This window comes from Phascolarctos cinereus, unplaced genomic scaffold (genome assembly GCF_003287225.1).
Source record: "Phascolarctos cinereus isolate Bilbo 61053 unplaced genomic scaffold, phaCin_HiC Scaffold_9;HRSCAF=440, whole genome shotgun sequence".
NCBI lineage: Eukaryota > Metazoa > Chordata > Mammalia > Diprotodontia > Phascolarctidae > Phascolarctos > Phascolarctos cinereus.
Genome location: NW_027556402.1, coordinates 233,203,255 through 233,226,178, shown reverse-complemented (window position 1 = coordinate 233,226,178; position 22,924 = coordinate 233,203,255). Strand labels below are relative to the sequence as shown.

Sequence of the window (22,924 nt, the reverse complement as noted above, 5' to 3'; positions counted from 1 at the left end):
GGAGTTTTTAGGAGAATCTGTCCCTTTCCTGGCACCTCCTCCCACTTCACAGGACTTTTTGAAGCAGCTGATGATGTACATCAGAGCTGCTACTCCCTCCCCTCCAATTTATATTATTTCTCAGCAGGCTTCAGCAGGAAGAAGGAGGACGCAGATCTCCCAGAGAGTGAACACAGGATCTCCCATAATAGAAGAGCGAAGACAGAAAATTGTTCCCCAAAGTGCAAATTGCTTTTCTTCCCCCTTTTAATGTTCTTAAGAGAAAAAAAACCCTACCCTGTGTTTTAAAAATATCTATCCCCCATCCCCTGAAATAGATGAGTAGGTGCTGGGTAATAGCCATCCTCTGGCCATTTGGGGTGCCATGCCTCCCCTCTGAGAGTCCTTTCAGGGAATGAGATATTGTGCGTGTGGTGAGGAGGTTGGGGAGAGGGGGCAGTGAGATGGGGAGACAACAGACAGCTCTTTTACGGGGCAGAGCTAGTCGGGATAATTGCCTGGCAGTCTCACTGTGACGCTTTTGCACAAGTGGGGCTTTACATGTGTCACTGGGGCTTATCCTCTTGGCACCCCGGCGAGGTGAGCAGATGGGAGAAATATTCCTGCTTTGATGACAGACAAGAGGGAAGAAGTGACTTGCCTAAGGGAATTTGGTCATACAGGGAAGCAAATACAGCTCTCCTGACTCCAGGGTAGAGGAATGGGGCCAGAGTTTCCGTTCAAGGACTGCAGATGACCTTGCTTAAAATATCTATGGGGTAACAGAGCCATAATGAAGACTTTTTGCCCCTAGGCAAATGCTAGTGATTTCATTCAGGACGAGGGGTGAAAAGTGAGTTCTCAGTTGGGGAATGTTCAGCCTTGTCCCATGGTAAGGAGACAAACACCCTGAGACAAGGGTGTGAGACTGTCATAAGGGAGGAAGGGGGAAACAGGTCAGGGAAGGAAGTCTACTTCAGCCCAATACTAGGCAGCTTCCTGAGTTAACTAACTATTCTGGCTAACCAGATACTAAATTCTGCTGTTTCTGTGCTGCTCAAGGACAGTCAGCACTCCCTGATTGACCTACCCTAGTTATAGCTCTCCTACCGAGAAATCCACAGTCTACAATCCTATCCGTGTAACCTTGGCCAAATCATTTACCAGCCCTGGGCTTCAGCGTCTGTCTCCTCTGTAAAATGAAGAGGCTGGATTCAATGACCTCGAAGGTCCCTTCCAGCTCTAAAGCTATGATCTTAAGATCCTGGAATAAAGGGGACAATGTCTGGGCACCTTGGTTCAAACGGCTCATGTAGCCCGGGGTTCAGCAAGGAGACTGCAGCTGTTAAGCTGTGTTATCTATGAAGCAGGAGGGGGGGAGGAAAAATGGTGGATTATTGGCCAGATGGCTTAGACTCAAGAGGAATTTTCCTGTGTCTCTGCTATTTTCAGGGCTGAAACTCCCAGCCCTTGCTTTTTCTGTTCAATGGGTTGCTCCCATACTGCCTGGCCAGAACAGAATGGATATGAGTTGGGCTAGTATTAATTACCCAAGCAGAATTAGAAAGGGAGAACAATTCCATTTCTAACCTCTCCCTCATGAAGAGAGAGACCTGTTCATCCTCTCTGGCTCTTCCCACCACAAACTGCAATCCAGAATTGCCAACCGTCCAAAAGACTTTGGAATGAGACTCCTGTTGGCTTGTTGGGATGGAGAACAATGAGGGAGTGATGACAGTCTGCCCGAAGTGCTCATCAGGAGAGACAAGCCAAACGGCGGCTCGACGTTAGCAAATTCAATTCAACGCATAGAAATTCAGAGGTTGAGAGAAAAGCCTGATGACTCTTCCTATATTCTCAGCAGGAGCATCCTCCTCAGGTGCCCACACTACTGCCTCCACTCTGACCCAGCACAAGCCCTGCCAGCCACTGTGGATGGTTTGTTCTGAGGTGACAGCTTGGCCTCTTGGTCACCTGTCAAATGTGCGTGTGTCCAAATAACATGAAGTTATGTTCCAGTAGACTAGGAAGTCATAGAATCAGAGCATCTCCATTAGAAGGGACCTCGGTGGATAGCTGGCTTAACCCACACCTGCAGAAAAGGATACCCTCCACAATATCTCCAGCCAGAGGTCACACATATATGATATCATATATATTGCATCACCATATCGTAGACATCAAATCACCATGTATGATATACATGAAATCATGATATGTGATATCATATATCAAAATCCATATCATATATATCAAATCACCATGTGTATTATATATAATCAAATATCCATATAATATATATCAAATCATTTGTGATATCATATATATCAAATCACCATATATGATATCATATATCAAATCTCCATATCATATATGTCAAATCACCATGTATATTATATATATATATAAAAAGTCAAATCTCCATATAATATATATCAAATCACCACATATGATATCATATATCAAATCTCCATATAGTATATATCAAATCACCATACATATTATATATATATCAAATATCCATATCACAGATATCAAATCACCATGTGTATTATATATAATCAAATATCCATATACTATATATCAAATCATTTATGATATCATATATATCAAATCTCCATATAATATATATCAAATCACCATATATGATATCATATATCAAATCTCCATATCATATGTCAAATCACCATGTATATTATATATATAAAAAATCAAATCTCCATATAATATATATCAAATCACCACATATGATATATATATCAAATCTCCATACAGTATATATCAAATTGCCATACATATTATATATATATATCAAATATCCATGTCATAGATGTCAAATCACCATATATGATCATATATCATATCTTCATATCATACATATCAAATTACCATGTATAATATCATATGTGTGTATGTGTATGTATATGTGTATATATATATATGTGTGTATATATATATATACATATAAAATCTCCATATCATATATAGCAAATCACCGTACGGGTCACATAAACACTTAGGCCCTTTCATTTACTACCTTATATAACCTTGGACAAATCACGTCTCCTTTCTGGACTCAGTTTACTTATTCTGTAAAATAAGGGGTTGGGGTGGGGAAGGGTAGACTAGATGATCTCTAAGGGCCCTGTAAGCACTAAGTAGATGATTCTATGACTTCCAAGACAACCCGCCCTGGTTTGGGAAAGCTTTAATTGTTGAGGATAGAGAGCTGGTTCTGGAGTCAGAATGAGCTGGGTTCAAGTTCTACCCCTAACACATACTGGCTTTGTGACCTTGAACAGGTTACTTACCCTTTCAGAGCCCTAAGACTGTAAGATGCAGAGTTGTTACTGACCTGCATTGGCAGAAGGGGAGTCCTCCCTGGGAGTTCCCCTCTCCAATTAAATCACAGGTCTTGTCCCTACCCCTATCTGATTGCCAGGGAGTTTTTTCTAACATCATGCAAAAATTACTTTATGAAATTTCTACTCATTGCTTTAGTTTTTCATTTTTTTTTTAACCATGGGGACAAACAGCGTGGCTCTAATTGCTCATCTACAGGAAAACCATCTGAATGCTAGAAGAGAGTCATTGAGTCCCTCCTAACTCTTCTCCTCCCCAGGCTACATATCCACCGATCCTCCTGCAGTGGTCTTCTACCATATTGGACAGCCTCTACCTTACCAATGTCTTTTCTAAAATATGCTGTACAGAACTGAATGAAATGTTCCAGGGCAGAACACCTCCCTGGCAGCTAGATGGCACCATAGTATATAGAGCTCTGGGCCTAGAGTCAGGAGACCCAAATTCAAATTTAACATCAGACACTTACTAGCTGTGTGACTCTGGGCAAGTCACTTAACCTTGTCGGCCTCAGTTTCATCTATCAAATGAGCTGGAGAAAGAAATAGCAAACCACTCTAGTAACTCTGTCAAGAAAACTCCAAATGGGGTCACAAAGAGTCAGACATGACTGAAAAACAACTGGATAATAATCCTCTCCTTACTCTCAAACTTTGTGCCTACCTTCCCTGACATTTTATATATTATATATAATATAATATATATATATATATATATATATATATATATATGTGTGTGTGTGTGTGTGTGTGTGTGTGTGTGTGTGTGTGTGTGTGCAATGGATTTTTGAATCTCAGCTTAAGGTACATTCTCTGAAATTCTCTGGATCTTAGTTTCCATATCTGCAAAATGAAGAGCTTAGGGGAGGGATAGCACTCTAAGGACTCAGACTATATATTATACAGTAGCAGTTATCAAAACTCTTTGATACTAGCTAAAAAAGCAGAAAAGTAGATCAGTAGATATCAGTAGATATCACTACCAATAGAGAAGAAATCAATCAATCAGTCAATCAATAAAAATTATTAGTACCCACTATGTACCTGTGCTTAAAGGCAAAAAACATAAGCAATCAACAACAGTGGTCTGGTGTTTGATAAATCAGAGAATAAAAGGAAAGGAACTCTTTCTCTAATGAGAACAATTAGGAAAACTGAAAGGACCGCCATCTTAGCCCGATACAACGATGAACTCAAAATGGATATGCAACTGTATTCAAAGGTCACACCATTGGAAAAAAATAGATGGAAAGATAGTCAGTTTCATTTCACAGCTATAACTAAGAAGAAAATTCGTAACCAAGAAAGGGAGATATATGGATATGGACATGGTTTTCATTAAATAAAATAAAGGCAAAAATAAAAGGAAAACAATAAAGTAGGGAAATACTTACACCAAATATCACCAATAAGTATCTAATATCCAAAATATATAGGGAATGAACACAAATGCACAGCCCCAAGAGCTATTTTCCCAAGAGATGATAAATGGTCAAAGAATATGAATGAAAGGATTTCAAACTACAAACGACCTTTTGGGAAAACATGCTCCAAATCACTAATAGTTGCAAATAGGTGAAGATTGCAGAAGGTGGGAAGAGTCCATGTCAGAGGGGCTCAGGAAGACAGGCACTCAACTATATGATGCTATCAGTGATTTAGTCCAACCATTATTTGAATTAAATGAACTATATGAACTAAATTGTTCATACCCTTTGACCTTGTGATCTCTTTTGCTGAAATATATATATATGTACCCAAGAAACTCAAAGACAAAAAAAAATATTCAATATGCACCCCCCCCAAAAAAAAATCAAAGCAGCATTCTTTGTGGTGCTGAAAAACTTGAACCAAAAGAGGGTATCCATTGATTAGGTAATGGCTGGAAAAAAAAATTTGGCATGTCAAGTTAGTGGCATGTCATCTAGCCTTAAGAAATAACAAGGGAAAGAAGATTTGTGCAAACTGAGGAAGACTGCCCTAAGCAGAATGAAGAGAACAACATTTATAATGACCACAACAATGTAAATGAAGAGGTTGCAAAAAAGGAAATTGAATTCTTATTAATGGAAAAACCAATGAAGGTCCCAGAGAAGAGATAAGGAAGCATGCCTCCTCCCTCTCGAAAGAGAGGTGAGAGAGCATGAGGACAAAATCTCCTACAGATTGTCAGATCAAAGATTAGAGACAGGATAGAAGGAAGAATTCCAGGATCATAGATCTAGGGCAGGAAGGGTCCTTAGAGGCCATTTAGACCAAGACAACCCCTTCCTTTTACAGATATGTAAACTGAGGCCCAGAGAGGTTGGGGAAGTAACTTGTCCAAGGTGATATTGTAGGAAGTATCACAGTCAAGAATTGAACCTAAGACTTCCCTTCTTCAGGCTAAACATTTCCAGGCTTTTCAACTATTCCTCCTAAGATGTGGACTAGAGAGGCCCTTCACTATTCTGACTTGTCCTCCCCTGGTTACTCACCAGCTTATGACGACCCTCCTGAAATGTGATGCCCTGCCTACGTCACAGGCTTGTGAGGTTCAAAGTGATTTGAAAGCTATTCAAAGATACTCAACTATGTTATTGTTTTTACATCCTCATCTTCTCCTTTAACTTCAGGCTTTGCCATTAACCATGAGTAAATGATGTCCCCTCTCTTGGTCTCAAAGAACCAGGGGTTCTTGATCTGTTGTTGTTGTTGTTTTATTTTTCTTTCTTTCTTTCTTTCTTTCTTTCTTTCTTTCTTTCTTTCTTTCTTTCTTTCTTTCTTTCTTTCTTTCTTTTTTTTATTATGGACCCCTTTGGCAGTCTGATGAAGTTCTGGACCCTTCTTAAAATCATGTTTTTAAGTGCATCAAATAATTAGGATTACAAAGGAAACCAATTATTGAAATAAATATTAGAATTTTTTAAATAAAAAAACAGTTCCCAGACCCCAAGGTAAGAATCCCTTCTCTGGTCCTGTGACTATTCTATGACTATTCTAGTCTTTGAATGCTGGAAGAAATTACGGTCCCTTACAGCTCTGACAGTTTGTGAGCCCTGGAGCTGGTTGGGGCTACTGGAAAGCACATTGCATTTGGCCCGAACAAGCATGCTTTGCTTTGTTAACACTACTGCTATAGTGTCTCAGGTCTTACGTTTACTCCCTGACCTTAAGTCAAATGAGTCCTAAGGAAACTAGAGACCCCCATGCCTGCAAAGCCGAAACAGTAAGTTCTAGTGACAGACAGGGCTCTACAAGTAATTTTATCTAAACTCCTTATTTGGTAGAGGACGTCAAAAACCCACAGAGATTAAGTAATTTGCTCAATGTCACATATGTAATATATTGAACCCAGGTTTTCTGACTTCAGACCCAGTGCCCGATGCACAGCACTACGAGTCCACCTCAAGCTCTCACTGCCTTTTTTTTTTTAACCCAGCCTCACAATGTCAAGACACTGGAGCACATAAACATTCTTCCCAGTAAGACATATTGCTTCCCACTAATTAATTGCCTCCTTTTTGATCCAGCCCTACCGAGGCAGGATCCAGGCTTGGGTAAGCATCTTCTCCCCTGAACAAATGTCCTTTTTCATACTTACTCAACATATTATTTCATAGGTGTCATGAGTCAGACTCAAACATGTATCAGGTCCAAAATAAAAAATATAGGCTCAGCAGCTCATTAGAGAAACATTCTACTCCCATACCCGATATAACAATGCAGAGATTAATTCCGTTCAGGCCATCAGATAAGTTAATTATAATTTAAATTTGGTGTCGGCCATACTTCACAAGGCACAGACAATGTGTGGAAAAATAGAACCGAGTTACCCTCCTTGCCTGCTTTTAAATCTGTCTTTACTTGAAGGGCATGAGGAGTGGACTGATGTGAGTGGGAAGGGAGATGAATTCTTAGGAAATAAGATTTTTAAAGCCCAGGGCTTAGGTTGGTGATTCCATTTCTGTGCCTTTTCTAGGCTGTCCACATTTCATGGGGCATTAAGAAGCCTCAGATGTCACTGCACCTTAGCTCTCCAGAAGAAAGAGATGATAAAAAGAAAAAAATATATATGTTCCTACCTGAATTCTTCATCTCTGATCTGAAAGAGAAACAGAAAGAAATACCAGCAGGGTTAGGATTGCATCAGGAGATATAGTCCTATTTTATTCTTCTCTCCCTCTATTGCCTTCCCCCCTCCCCACTATCAATCAATCAAAGTTTATTAAATACCTATTATGTGCCAAGCACTCTGTTAAGGGCTTCCCTTAAGACAAGAGAATGAGAGGACACTTGATACATCAACGATATCCGCTGCAGCGTTCAGGGGGCTGAGGGATGGGCTAATCACCATGTCTGAGCTGCTCATCGATGGCGAGACTTCTCCTTCATAGCCTGGCCCCTTCCCACCTTTCCAGTCAGCTTACTCCTTAAACAGCCACTGCATTCTCAATTTACTCTTCCATCTAATGACAGTGGCCTCCTGGCTATTCCTAGAGTGAGAAACGCCATCTCCTGATTGCAGGCATTTTCTCTGGCCATCCTCCACGCATGGAATGCTCTCCCTTCCGCCTCTTGGCTTCCCTCAAGTCCCAGCTCAAATCCCTCCTTCTCCAGGAAGCCTTTCCTCATCCCCCTTAGTGTTGGTGCCTTCTCTCCGTTGACAATTCCAATTTATCCTGGAAACACCTTGTTTGTTCATAGATGTTTTATGCTATCTCCCCCACCAGACTGGGAGTTCCTGGAGAACAGGGGCTGTCTTCTACCTTTCTTTGTATCCCCATCACTTAGTACAGTGCCTGGCTCATAGTAGGCACTTAATCCATGTTTACTGACTGACTGACCAAATGGCCAGACCTAGCAAATAGACAGGGAGGAGATGGTACTAAACACCAGTTCTTGCCTTACCATTTCAGCGGCTAGTAGTGCTTAGGAGTTGCCCAATTCAAAGAGCGGTCAGCTATTCTCCTCGAAGATTCATTCCCTTCCCTGTCTAGCATTTTCTCCCCAAACTCCAACGAATCAGCTCTTGAAGCCTAGGCATAAGCATTGGAACAGGCATAGAGCAATCTGGGTTCTAAACCACGTGGGTCATTGGGTGACATGGAATGAGCCCTAGGATCCTACAAGCCCTGTTGCTGTTTGTCCTTTGTTCTCCAAGAGGACCACTGATGTCACAAGGGGGATGACAGAATCATAGATTAGAGCCGAAGAGACCTTAGGGTCCAACCCCCCTCAGTTTATAGATGAGCAAAAAATAATAGTAATAGCAGCTACTATTTATAGGGCTTAGGGTTTGCCAAGCATTTGATAAATATTTTCTCATTTCATCCTCACAACAACCCTGGGAGGTAGGTGCTATTATTATCATTCTCATTTTGCAGACAAAGAAACTGAGGTTTAGTGACTTCCCCAGGGTTGCCGCTAGCAAATGTCTCAAGGTGGACTTGAACTCAGGTCTTCTTGACTTCAAGCCAGGGCTCTGTTCACTGTGCCACCTCCCTCCCTGCTCCTTGATTGTAGAGTAAGGGTAGCAGGATTAGATGATTGCAAAGGGCCCTTCCAGCCTTAGCATTCTATTTTTCCAAAATCAGAATTCAATTCCATCCAAGTCAATCCAGTCCAATTCAATTCAATTAGTAAGCATTTATTAAACACCTACTATGTCCCAGGCACTGCGTTAGGTGCCAAGGATAAAAACTAGAATTGAAGTAGTCTCTACCCTGAAAGAGCTAATATTCTACCAGGAGGGAAAAAAAACAATTTAAAAAATTCAATTTAGTTTTAAAAAGATTAAGTGCCTACTGTATATAAAAAATGTAGTAGGCACTAGAAATACAAAGATGGAATCAAACATTGACCCTGCTGTTATTGATCTAAAAGTTTATATTCTATCAGAGGAGAAAACGATTTTTAAAATTCAATTCAGTTAAAAAAAATACGTGCCTATAGCACTTCTAGGGCTATATCCCAAAGAGATCAAACAAATGGGAAAAGGACCCACATGTACAAAAATATTCATAGCAGCTCTTTGTGGTGGCAAAGAATTGGAAATTGAGAGGATGCCCATCAATTGGGGAATGGCTGAGCAAGTTATGGTATATGAATGTAATGGAATACTATTGTGCTATAAGAAATGATGAACAGGCTGACTTCAGAAAAACCTGGAAAGACTCATATGGTCTGATGCAGAGTGAAGTGAGCAGAACCAAGAGGACTTTGTACACAATAACAGCCACATTATGCGATGACTAATATTGTTAAACTGACCCCTTCTCAGCATTACGAGGATCTAAGACATCTCCAGAGGCCTTGGGGTGGAAAATGCTGTCCACATCCAAAGAAAGAACTATGGAAGTCAAATCGCTATCACTTATTTTTACCTTCTGTTGAGTTTTGTTTCATCTTTCTGATGGTTCCTCCTACTGGTTTTAATTTTTACTTGTAATTACAACTTCACTAATGTGAAAATATGTTTAATAGGAATGTAAATGTAAAACCTATATCAGATTGTGCACTGTCTTGGGGAGGGTGGGGGGGGAGGAAGAAGGAGAAAAATTTTCAACTCAAAAGTATATGGAAGTGATTGTTGATAAATCAATAAATTAATAAAAATGGGAAAAAATAATAAAAAAGCACCTACTGTATACAAAGTATGTAGTAGGCACTGGGGGTGCAAAGATGAAATCAAACACTGTCTTTGATGTGGGAGAGAAGGCATGCACAGAAAGAACTGTAAGTTAAAATATAATCAGTGTTTGGGAGAGGCCCTAGCAAGAGCTAGGGATTCAACTCTGTAAATGCTAACATCATCTTGGCCTGCATTCATTAAAATAATAACTGACATTTGTACAGTGCTAAAAAGTGTACAAAGCACTTGACATTCATCCTCATATTTGAGTGTCTCAAAGGCCCTGTAATAGTGGTTAGCATTTATTTAGTGCCTTCTATGTACCAGGCATTCTGCTAAGCACTTTAAAGATTATCTCATTTGAGCCTTACAACAATCCTGGGAGGTAGGTGCTACTATTACTCCCATTTTACAGTTCAGGAAATTGAGACAGACTTTAAATGACTTGCCCAGAGTCACACAACTGATAAGTGTCTGAGGCTACATTTGAACTCTGGTCTCACTAAATCTAGGTCCAATTCCCTATCTACTGCACCCCTTAGCATCCTCCAGTAGGTATGGCTCATATCAACCCCATTTTACAGATGAAGAAGGTGTAAGTGACTTGCCCAGAGTTATTGATGTTCCAATGGTAGCATTTGGTACACTATGTTACGCTCCCTCTTTAAAAGAGTCATAGTGTCCAGTATGAGGATGGGGATAAGTTCACCATAATCTGGCAGGATCAATAAGAAAGGATCTTCCTGGAAGAGGTTTTCATGTGATGGGTAGATGACTCCTTATTATTAGAGAAGTTGTACAAGATGGCTTCTTGAGACCCCTTACAATTCCTGACACTGTGCTTCTGTGAGATTCTCTGCTCTGATCATGTCACATCTGGAGTACAAGTACTGTATTTGAAGAAGGATATTAACAAGGTGGAACATGTCCAGAGGTGGATGACTAGGATGCTGAAAAAAATGGAGACCAGGCAAAGAAGGGAAGGGACAGGAAGGGAAAGTAAAGGGAGGGGAAGGGCAGGCAAGAGAAGGGAAGGAAAAGAGAAAGGGAAAGGGAAGGGAAAGGAAAGGGGAAGGGATGGAAGGAAAGGAAAGGGAAGGGAAAGAGAAAGGGAAGGGAGGGAAAGGAAGGTTTGGGAAGGGAAGGAAAGGAAAGGGAAGGGAAGGGGAAGGGAAGGGAAGGAAGGGAAGGGAAAGCAAAGCAAGGTAAGGCAAGATTTGGTGGGGACTTCAATTATCTGCAGGGAGATCAGACTTTTTGGCCCCAGAGAAAGGAATGAACAGCACTGGGTATAAGCTGGCAAAAGGCTGACTTCAGCTTTCCTAACAATTAGAACCCTGTCCCAAAGTGAACTAGCAGTGGGTCTTCTCTACCAAAGGTTTTCAAGCCAAGGCTGGTGCCTCTTGTTAGGTTCATTTTAGACAGGTTGCTCAGGAGGTCCCACCTCCTGACAGTGAAGTGATGAATTTGGTACAGAATGGCATATATTTTTAAAACATGAGTAATGTGGGGATTTGTTTTGTTTGACTCTGCATATTTGTTACAAGGGTTTACTTTTTCTTTTTCAATGCTAGGTGGGGAAGAAGATGGATAAAAAAAAATACAGATTTTTGCTAACCGGAAAAAAAAGTAAATTTTTAAATAAAAATAAGGAATGCTATTTCAGGGGTAAGATGAACTAGATAACCTCTAGTCCTTTGCAACTCTGACAGATTATGCTTTAAGGAAGAAGGCAACATTTCTACAAAATAGTGGGTTTTCTCTTTCTCTATCACTTGAAAAGAATCCATCCCGAACTGTGGTTATTATTTCTTCCAGCAGTCCACTCTCAGTACTTTCAATTATCACATCAGATTCTCCTGGGGCTCCGAAGTGATTACATGAGCTTCTCTCTTGGGATCCTTTCCTGAGAGAGATTTTTCATGTAGTCTTACCCTGGAGGAGCTCACCCAGCTGCTTGGGTGGGTGACCAAGTGTCCTTCATTTCTTCCATCTGGGCTACACAAGATGAGCGGGTCTGAAGACAGCATGTCCCCCCCCCCACCCTCCCCCTCCTTCCCCGAATATGGGTAGTTCACCAAGGACAATAAAGAAAGGCTGGGCTTTTTCCTAGCATTCAGGTCTAAGACCAAAAGAATAGCTCACTCAGAAAATAAACAACTCCCAAACTCTTCTGGTTAGCACTATAAATAGTTGGCAAGCTGGAAATTAGAGTGGAAAGAGGCCACTAGGAAGGTAGTTAACCAGGGACAATCTCAACAGACTGATAATCTCCAACAGGGGAGAAAGACGGAATTGACCCAGCTCTTATAAGAGAGAAAGTAGAGAGCTGGAGGCAGGAATATAGAAGCTCCCTGAGGGCAGGAAGGGTTTTACTTTTATCTATGTACTTCAAAGACATAGTGTGGTGCCTGGTAGGAATAGAGACTATACCTATGACTTCTCTGGCATAGGGAACTCTCAGATACAGAAACACTTTATAGTAATGCAGGCTGGCACCTTCTCTTCAGCTTAAGAATCTTAGAGAGTCTTCCAGAGGAAAGGTACCAAACACATTGCCCAGGGACCACATTGGCCTGCAACACTCCTGAGTGCAGCCGCAACCAGATTAAACTGTGATTTGGAACAAAGAACATAGGAAATGTTAATTTGTGGGCTTCTAAGTCAATACATGGCCCACAGGGACCTTTACCTATGGCTTGGTGGCCCTGTTCCTATTTGACTTCGAGTCGAGTAGTCCAGATCATTGATCTGCCCAGTGTCCAATAGCTGGTGTATCAGAAGCATGACTGGTCTTTCTGATTCCAAGTCCAAATAAACCCTATTGCATCTCAGCACATAGTAGGTGTTTGATTGCTAGTTCATTGATTACTTAGAAGTATCCTTCGAATTTTAATGGGAACGTCTTATGAAAAACTAATTGAGCAAGAGGACATTACATCACCTACAAATACCATGACTATGCATTATCGATGATGTCGTTAAAACTCAACACAAGTTTTCAATCATCTGAGTTTAAACATACAGTTGCCATGGAGAACAGCTGATACCTTATAGAAGTTTCCCTGTTTAGACCAGAACATGTCCTATTTGCGGACAGGCTTCTCCACTTCCTTGGGGATTTATCAATAATGACTTCTGCAGAAAGGGTCAGGGAGGGGGCACAAAGGTTTACATGACTTCTATGGGTTTCTGTTGTTTGTTTGCTAGAACTCCTTCTGGCATGGTTTTAAAACAAGTCACTGTGCCTCTCTGGGCTTTGGCTTCCTTATTTGTAAGACCAAAGAGTTGAATTAGGTCACCTGTAAAGTCCCTTCTGGCTCTAAGCCTTCCTTCACCAAGGGAGGAAGCACAAAGGGAAAAAAAGAAGGGAGATTAGAAAAACCCATACTTTATTTCAATAACCTATATTTAAGGGACAGGAGAAGAATGAGCAGCCATGAAAAGAGACAGAGAGCAGCTACCAGGGCATAGGAGGGAAAATGGCGGATGACAGAAATCCAAGACCTACCAGCTCTAAGGCCTATGGACCTCTAAGTACTACCACACTTTCTAGGACCACCACCATCCTAGTAAACGTGGAGGGCTGCACAGCTACATTTGGCTACACTGGGTAATATGTGAAAGAATGATGTGAAAGAATGGGAAAATGGATAGAAAATTGGCTTCAGAATCAGGAAGTCCTTCCTCCGACACATACTGACTGTGTGGCCATTGCCAAGTCACTTAACTTTGCAGTGCCAATTCTCTAAGAAGCTAAGTAGCAGAGAAGGAGCAGATCTGCATTGGTAGAGGGAATTTCTTTGCTAGGAGTTACACTCATGAAATGAGGGGTCTCAAATAAAAACTAAAAGCAGTCATTAACTCAATTGCTAAACTTCATCTCTAGGTTTGAGGGAATCCCAAAAGATCAATCAAATCTAGCCATCTGTCTCAGTCAAGGCCAAATCTATAAACCCAGAACCCAGAGAATTCCCCCTTGGGAATTATTTCACATAACTCCCCTTCACTGACTCTCCATTCCTATTACCCCCTAAACTTGGCCTTTCTACCTCCATCACTCAGCTTGGCACAGGACTTCTTAGAGGATCACAGAGCTGGATTGGACCAATCATAGAGGCCATCCAATTCAATCCCTTCATTTTTACAGATGAGGAAACTGAGGCCTAATGATTTGTTCACCATTGCAAAACCAGAAAGAGTCAGGGGTAATATTTGAACCCAGGTCTTTCTGACTTTCTAGGTCCAGTACTCTATCCATTAGGCCACATTGCTTCTTGCTACTCTGGAATGTACCTCTACTTCTAAGAATTGTTTAAAGCTTTACGGTCAGGTACCACCTCTTCCAAGACACCTTCCCTAATTCCTTTCAAATTATATTGCCTTTACTCATTTGTTCTCATGTCGTACTCCTCCACTAGAGTATAAACTCCTTGAAGGGAGGAACTGTTTTTCATTCTGTCTGTGTAGCTGTAGCGTCTTGTACGTAGCAGGTGCTTTAAAACTTCTTGCTGAGATTGTGATGGAATACTATTTATTGTGCTATAAGAAACGATGAGCAAGACATTTTCAGAAAAACCTAGAAGTCTTATATGAACTGATACAAAGCGAAGTGAGCAGAACATTGTACATAGTAACAGCAATACTGTACAGTGAAGAATTGCGAATAACTTAGGGTTTTAGGCATTCTGATTAAGACAACGATCCATGACAATTCCAAAGGACCCACAATGAAAAATGCAATCTGCCTCCAGGGAGAAAACTGATGGAGTTTGAGTGCAGGTTGAAGCATACTTTTTTCACTTCCTTTATTTTTCTTGTTTTATATGTATGCATATTTTCTTTTGCATCCTAGTTAATGTGGAACTATGTTTTGCAGGAATGCACATGTCTAATCGATATATTGTTTGCCTTTTCAAGGGGTGGAGGAAGTAAGGGAGGGAGGGAAAGAATTTGCAACTAAATATTTTAAATGAATGTTAAATTTTTTTCATGTAATTGGGAAATATTTAATTAATTAAATAAAATATATTAGAAAATAAATAAGTAAACAAAAGGAAGTAAGGAAAAAATTTTGTTGAATTGAAATTTTTTTCTATGTAATTTAAATCCTTTCTGCTGTACTTTCAGGCCACGTCCCCGAGTCAAATTTTCTATAGACAGGGAAAGCAGATGTTAACATTTCCCATTTATTAATCCTCCAAGTCCTCAGAAACCATTATCAACAAACATTTTCCCTCCAATTTTTTTCAGAGACCTAGTAGATTTGTTCCACTAATTTGTCAGATGAACTACAATCGGGGACCCACAGATTTCATCCCTCTTTCACTTGATGACTACCATTTATTCAGTACCTATAATATCCTCTACTTTGGTTTCCATGTTACTCATCATTTTCCTCCTATTTCTTTACTATCACCTTCTCTGTCTCTTTTGATACTTCTCTCCTGCTGCTTTAAAAGTGGGCTCCCCCCAATATTCTATTCCAGACCCTTTTCTTTTCTTTCTTTACAACTGTCTCCTTTGGTGATCTCATCCACTCCCATGGTTTCAATTATCACTCCTACGTAGATGACACTCAAATCTATATCTTGCTTTTCCAACCTCTGGCCCAAATTCCAGTCCTGTTTCTTACTTCCTTTTGAACATCTTGTCTAGACACTTAGAACAGCCTCCAGTCTGTCCCCTCTACAATCTGCACTCTCTACTGTCGCGCAGACTAGCTTTCAAATTTGCTATAATCAAGTCATCCCCACTGCCCTCCTGAAAAACATTCATGTCTCCTCTTTGTCACCATGATAAAGTTTAAACCTAACTTGATCCTGACCATCATAGGCTTCCATAATCTGGTTCCAATATCCCTGCTTGAATGAACTTCCCCATCGGCATACAGCTTGTTAGAAGCAAGATTCAAATTCAAGGCCGGTATCCTTTCTACAACCCTGCACCACCTTCATTGATAGGGGGATAATTATAAGTCACCATACATGTACTGGGCATTGAGAGAGGACCAGCCTGTTGGCAGCAGAAAGTGTGGCTCAGAGAGCACTAGGGAACCTGTTTGTTTAGGGACAGTAGAGTCAAATTAGGTAGGTCCTAAGATATGACAGGCAATAGTGAACCATTGAAGGTTTCTGCCCTGCCTGTATGCCCTGCTGACACTTGGCACTGCCATTTGACTTCCTGAAGTAAACTAAAGACTCCTGGGCCTTCCCGTCTTCCCTGCTGCCTCATCTTTAGGACTCCTGGTCATTCCTGTACACCTTACATTGAAATTTTCTTTCTATATTTAATGCTGTTGTTCAGTCATTTCACTCATGTCTGACTCTTCATGACCCCATTTGGGGTTTTCTTGGCAAAGACACTGGAGTGGTTTGCCATTGCCTTCTCCAGCTCACTTTTACAAATGAGGAAACTGAGGCAAATAGGGTTAAGTGACTTGCCCAGGGTCTCACACAGTTAATAAGTATCTGCAGCTAGATTTGAACTCACAAAGAGGAGTTTTCCTGACCCCAGGCCCAGCACGTTTACTCACTGTGGTGCCACCTTGCTACCCTCACTCAATTAGAGTATCCTTGAGAAAACAGATTTTGTTTTTTTTTTCCAGATGTATCTTGAAAGTTTAGTATGGTACTTGGAAGGCAGTAAACATTTAATGCTTTTCATTCATTCATTCATTCATTCATTCATTCATTCATTCATTCATTCATTCTCTCATTTATTTATTCTGAGCTGGACAGACCTAACCAAAATGGATTTTAAGGAGGATGAATCTCCACTATTCTTTTCCTTTAGGTTTCGCAGAATTTTAGAGCTAGAAAGCACATTACATTGGTCTAGGCCAATCCTGGGTCACTAGATGGTGCCATAGTGAATCGCCAGGCTTGGAATCAGAAAGACTCATCTTCCTGAGTTCAAATCCTGCCTCAGACACTTACTAGCTGTGTGACCCTGGGCAAGTCACTTTACCCTGATTGGCTCAGCTTCCTCATCTGTAAAATGAACTGGAGAAGGAAATGGTAAACCACTTCAGTATTTTTGACAATAAAACCCCCAATGAGGTCACAACTGAATAATAATAAGGCCAATCCTACATTTTGCAGATGAGAAAACTGAGACCTAGAGAGTCTAAGAAAGGCAGCGTGGTATAATGAGAAGAGTACTGGGCTTGGAGTTTGGAGGGGCCTGGGTTAGAATCCTGCTTCTGTACAACTCAATGTATGACTACGAGCCTCAGTTTTCTCATCTGTAAAATGGAGATAATAGTAGCATCCACCTTACAGGGTTGTTGTGAGGACAAAATGAGACAACATTATGTAAAATTCTTTGCAGATCTATTATTATAATTCTGCCTAGCATCCATGGTGCTTTCCCTCTCTACAAAGAAGCAGATAACATTCGAATCAGGAACTGGCAGCCCAAGGGAGACAAAGTCCCTCTAGTTCTCTAGCATCCAGTGGTGTGCTGGAGCTGGGTCTGGCTCAAGCCAATTGTTAAATTTTCAGTGTGTGCAATTTCACCTTGGAAATCAGCAAAATGCTACAAACCAGAGCTTGATTTATTTTTATTGATTGTCTAGACTGAAAAAATGTTTATAAGACAGATGAAGCTTGAAAGTGTGTTGTGGATGGCTAATATGGAAATATTTGGCATGACTGCACCTGTATAATCTATATCAAATTGCTTGTCTTCTCAGGGTATGGGAGGATGGGAAAAGAGGAAGAGAATTTGGACCTCAAAGTTTTAAAAAATGAGTCTTAAAAATATTTGTTTACATGTAACTGAGAAAAAATAAAATAGAAATTAAATGTAAAATAAAAAGTTTGTTGTTGGTGTGTTGTTGTTTTTTGAAAGCTGGTTGTTAAACATTTTCCAGCAGGCTCCTACCAGCATCCTACATCAAAACAAGCTCCCTTGAGTGAAGTCTAACTGTCTCCTTTCTTCATATTCAATTTCCTTAGTCACATCCTTGAATGTCATTGATTTCTGAATGATTCTCCACACTCTCCATCACCCAGGGATGAGGTGATTTCTTTCTCTCCCTCTCCTCTGTCTCTCTGTTTCTCTCTCTCTCTTTCTTGCTCTCTTTTTCTCCCTCTCTCTCTCTGTCTCTCTCTCTCTCTGTCTCTGTCTCTCTCTGTCTCTCTCTCTCTGTCTCTCTCTGTCTCTGTCTCTCTCTCTCTCTCTCTCTCTCTCTCTCTCACACACACACACACACACACACACACACACACACACACACACACACACACACATGGACCTGCCTTTGTCAGACACAGGAATCTGACAGGTGTAGCCAGAACCGCTTAATAAGCTACAAATGGCCTGGCTGCTTTCTTCAAGAAGGCCCATACCAGCCACGTAGACGAAAGATGAGGCCAATTAACAGCCTTGTAGAAATATCTTGCTACTTAGCCTAACCTCAGCTTGGTGTTGCTTTCTTACTGAGCCAATCAAGATGAAAATGCCCCCTCTCTTTGCCAGCCCTGTGGCATGGAGGCTAAAATCCTTCCCAAGTACCTTCATAAGAAATTACAAAACATCCCTTTGAAAATGCCCAGGGCCCTGAAAACCACAGGAGGAGCCTATCTGAGGGCTCTGTACCCAGGAGAGATCAGGGATCTACTACAATGGAGACCAGAAGCAACAGATGTGATGAGTCCGACCTGCACTTGAATGAGAATTCCTTCTATCACCACCCGCCTTTCCCAATCCCTCCGAATTCTAGCACTCGATTATTCCCTATTTATCATATATATATGTAAAAATAAAATTTTCACTGAGTTGGTAATATAAAACTGTATTTAATGTTATATATACTTGTTGTATAATATCAAAGATTATATACTTAAGTAATATAATGAAGTATTATACTTATATAACATAAAATACATTATACTATACTTGTAAAATATATTATATTTATATAATATAAATATGCTCTATTATGCTTATATAACATAAATATACTTATATAATATAAAAATATATAACAGTTATGATACATAAATAGTTGTCTGTATGTTATCTCCCATTAGATTGTGAGTCTTTTGAGGGGATGGACTGTTTTTGTATCCCCAGCACAATGCCTGGCACACAGTAGGTGCTTAATAAATACTTACACAGACACACACCCTCACACACACACCCTCGTACACACACACTCACACACACACACACATGCTTTCTCTCCTTCAGATTAAACATTCCAAGTTATTTCAAGGCTCTTCACGTGAACTAAAAATCCTTCACTATCAGAGGTCACCCTTTTGAGACACTCTACAGTTTATTAATGTCTTTCCTAAATCGTGGCATCTGGGACTGAACATGCTAAGTGCTCTGGGGATGGGATAAGCCCCTCCCCCAGTTTTGGAGCTTCTACACTTTCCCTAGCCCCATGGGGAAATAACTATTCATAAAGTTCTCCTGTTTATAGAAATAAATGGATGGACGTAGCCCTCTTCTCTGAAGCCTGCTACTTTCTTTAAACCATTGCACTATTTTAGAAGATAATTTAGCATAATCTTTTAAAATTAAAAGCTGACAGCTCCTTGGGACAAGTACCTAGATTTATCGAAGGGAGGGGAATATATATTTTATTCATGTATATACATATATGCATTTAAATATATTTATCTGTTTATTATTGAAAGTTAGACTGACTCAGTAACCCAATATTCCCAGACCTGCTTGTCAGTCAGTGTTGGGGGGGAGGAGTCATCCAGTCTGAAGATTTCTATTACCTGATACTCATCACATAGAAAATCATTCTCTTAACCTTTTTGTTCCTGGAAACTGTCACATACTTGCTACGGTGGGAAGGAACAATAGTCCGTCCCCTTTTGCTGACTCGAACCTATCTGAATTGTCTTTATCTCATTACAAAAGTTATCAATAAAACCTGGCTCCATCTTGAAGACATTGATTATCCCCACTAATTAGCCCATTAGCATGCTGCTAGCTTGACATACTTTTAATAAACTTTTATTTCTCTTTGTCCTAAGTTTTATCTCCTTAACTGGGGCAAAAACCTAAACAAAGAATTTTCTTTTTTTGAGGCAATCAGGGTTAAGTGACTTGCCCAGGATCACATAGCTAGTAAGTGTTAAGCATCTGATTTGATTTGAACTCAGATCCTCCTGACTCCAGGGCCGATGCTCAATCCACTGCTCCACCTAGCTGCCCAAGAATTTTCCTCTTAATTCTATCTATCTATCTATCTATCTATCTATCTATCTATCTATCTATCTATCTATCTATCCATCCATCTATCCACCCACCCATCCATCTGTCTGTCTACCCATCTATCCATCTATCCATCTGTCTGTCTGTCTGTCTATCTATCCACCCATCCACCCATCCATATCCATTCATCTGTCTATCCACCCATCCATCTATCTGTCTGCCTGTCTATCCACCATCCATCCATCCATCTGTCCACCCATCCATCTATCCATCTGGCTATCCATCCATCCATCCATCCATCCGTTCGTCCATCCATCCATCCATCCATCCATCCATCCATCCATCTATCTATCTATCTATCTATCTATCTATCTATCTATCTATCTATCTATCTATCCATCCATCTATCCACCCACTCATCCATCTGTCTGTCTATCCATCCATCCATCTATCCATCTGTCTGTCTGTCTATCTATCCACCCATCCACCCATCCATATCCATTCATCTATCTGTCTATCCACCCATCCATCTATCTGTCTGTCTATCTATCCACCATCCATCCATCCATCCGTCCACCCATCCATCTATCCATCTGGCTATCCATCCATCCATCCATCTGTTCATCCGTCTATCCATCCATCCATCCATCTATCTATCTATCTATCTATCTATCTATCCATCGATCTATCCTTCCATGCCATGTCTATGTGAGTATGTGAGAGGCAGGATGCCATAGTGGGGAGAGAACTGGCTTGAAGCCAGGAAGCCCCAGTTCCAGCCTCACCTCTGACACACACTGGCTCTGAGTCCCTGGGAAGGAAGGGAAGGATGGAGGAAGTAATTGCTAAGCCCTTTACTATGTTCCAGGAACTGTGCTAAATCACTTAACCTCTTGGTTCTCTAGTTGACTCTCTAAGATTATAAGTTGCAGAGAAGGTGTTGACCTGTGTTAGTAGAGAGAATTTCTTTACCCAGTCTTTTCCTAAACAACTGAAATCACAGGTCAGTCCTTCTACTAGGCAGCTATCACTAGGTAGCATAGGACATAGAGTACTGGGCCTAGAGTCAGCAAGACCTGAGTTCAAATCTGGACTCAGATACTTACTAGCTGTGTGACCTTGGAAAAGTCATTTCACCTCTGTCTGTTTCTCTAGTTATGAAATGGAGATAATAATAGCATAGCACGTACCTCCCAGGATTGTTGTGAAGATCAAAGGAGATAATACTGGTAAATAATAAGTGCCTAATAAATGCGTGTTCCTTTCTTCCCATACAAGTGTATTTTAGTATTGATTGCTCTGAATCTAAGCTCTTTGGGGGCAGGATCTGTTGCTCTTTTGTCTTTGTATCTTTAGCACTATTCTTGCACAGATGATGCAGAAATATGGATCCCATGATGCTAGAGTCAGATAAGTCCAGAATTTAGCCCTACCCAAAGAGCAGTTATTAATGGTTCAGAGCTAGGGGATCTGTGCTTGGCTCTGGGCTGTCTGAGATAAGGGTGTGGACGGTGTGCTTGTCAAATCTACAGATGACACACTGGATGACAGTCAAGATCCAGAAGGATCTTGACAAGTTAGCATTGGGCCAAGTCTAATGAGCTCACATTCAATAGGGACAAATATAAGGTAGAAGACGCACATATAGACAGTGGTTTTTGTTGTCGTCTGAAAAAGATCTCAGGGTTGTAGTGTTCTACAAGTTCAACACGAGTCAGCAGCTTAGCAGCCAGAAAAATTAATGCAATTTCGGGCTGCATGAGAAGGTGCAGCTTCAGGAACAGAGAGGTGATGATCCCACCGTGCCCTGCCCTGGTCAGGCCTCAGCAACTTCTCTGCCACTTAGAGTCACTGGAAATTGTTTGGGCCATGGAGATGGTAAATGACTTCCTCAGGATCAGCCCAAAGTGTCAGAGGCAGGACTCCAAAACAGGTCTGCCTGGCTCCAATGCCTCTCTAAAGAGAGAGTATGAAGGGGAATAAATACACACACACGCATACACACACACATGCGCGTGCATGCATGAGTGCGTGTGCGTGCGTGCGTGCATGTGTGTGTGTATGTTTGAATAGGGCCTCTAATTTCACTGGGCTTTAACCTCTAGGTGAGGAACCCAGGGCAGGTTAACATCTGCTCTACAATTTATAGGTGTAGACAGTACCCTGGGGCACTAGCAAGTTAAGTGATTTGTCCAGGCTCACACAGCCAGGATGCATGTCAGCAGAATCCAGGTCTTAGTAATGGCACAGACAGCTTTCTAGCTCCTGCGCAGCCCTGCCCTCTTGTAACAACGTAATAACAGCATATAATGTTGTTACTGTTCAGTTGTTTTCAACTGTGTCCTACTCTCTCAGACCCTGTTCGGGGTTTTCTTGGCAGAGCTACTGGAGTGGTTTGCCATTTCCTTCTCCGGCTCATTTGACAGATGAGGAAACTGAGGCGAACTTGCCCAGGGTCACACAGCAAGTAAGTGTCTGAGGTCAAATTTGAACTTAGGTCTTCCTAACTCCAAGCGTGATGATCTCTCTGCTGTGCCACCTAGCTTCCCCAGCATATAATACAGGGTTTCTTAATTTTTCTGTGCATCCTGGACACCTTTGGCAGGCTGGGGAAGCCTATGGACCCCTTCTCAGAAGATTTTTAAATGAATAAAATAACATACATAAGATTACAAAGGAAACTATAAATTACACTTGAATACCGTTATCAAGATATTTAAAATAACAAGTTCATGGATCCAAGGTTATGAATCCTTGCACATATTATAATTATACTAATGTGTCT

At 40.9% G+C, this 22,924-nt stretch overlaps 1 protein-coding gene across 1 annotated transcript in view; it reads right to left on the bottom strand.

Moving 5' to 3' along the window:
• TRIM44 (tripartite motif containing 44) overlaps window positions 1-22,924 on the bottom strand; it is a 178,307-nt gene that overhangs the window by 88,447 nt on the left and 66,936 nt on the right. Inside the window, exon 4 of the mRNA XM_020963958.2 lies at window positions 7,406-7,425. Within this exon, the coding sequence (XP_020819617.1) occupies window positions 7,406-7,425 (20 nt within the window). The remainder of the gene's footprint in view (window positions 1-7,405; window positions 7,426-22,924) is intronic.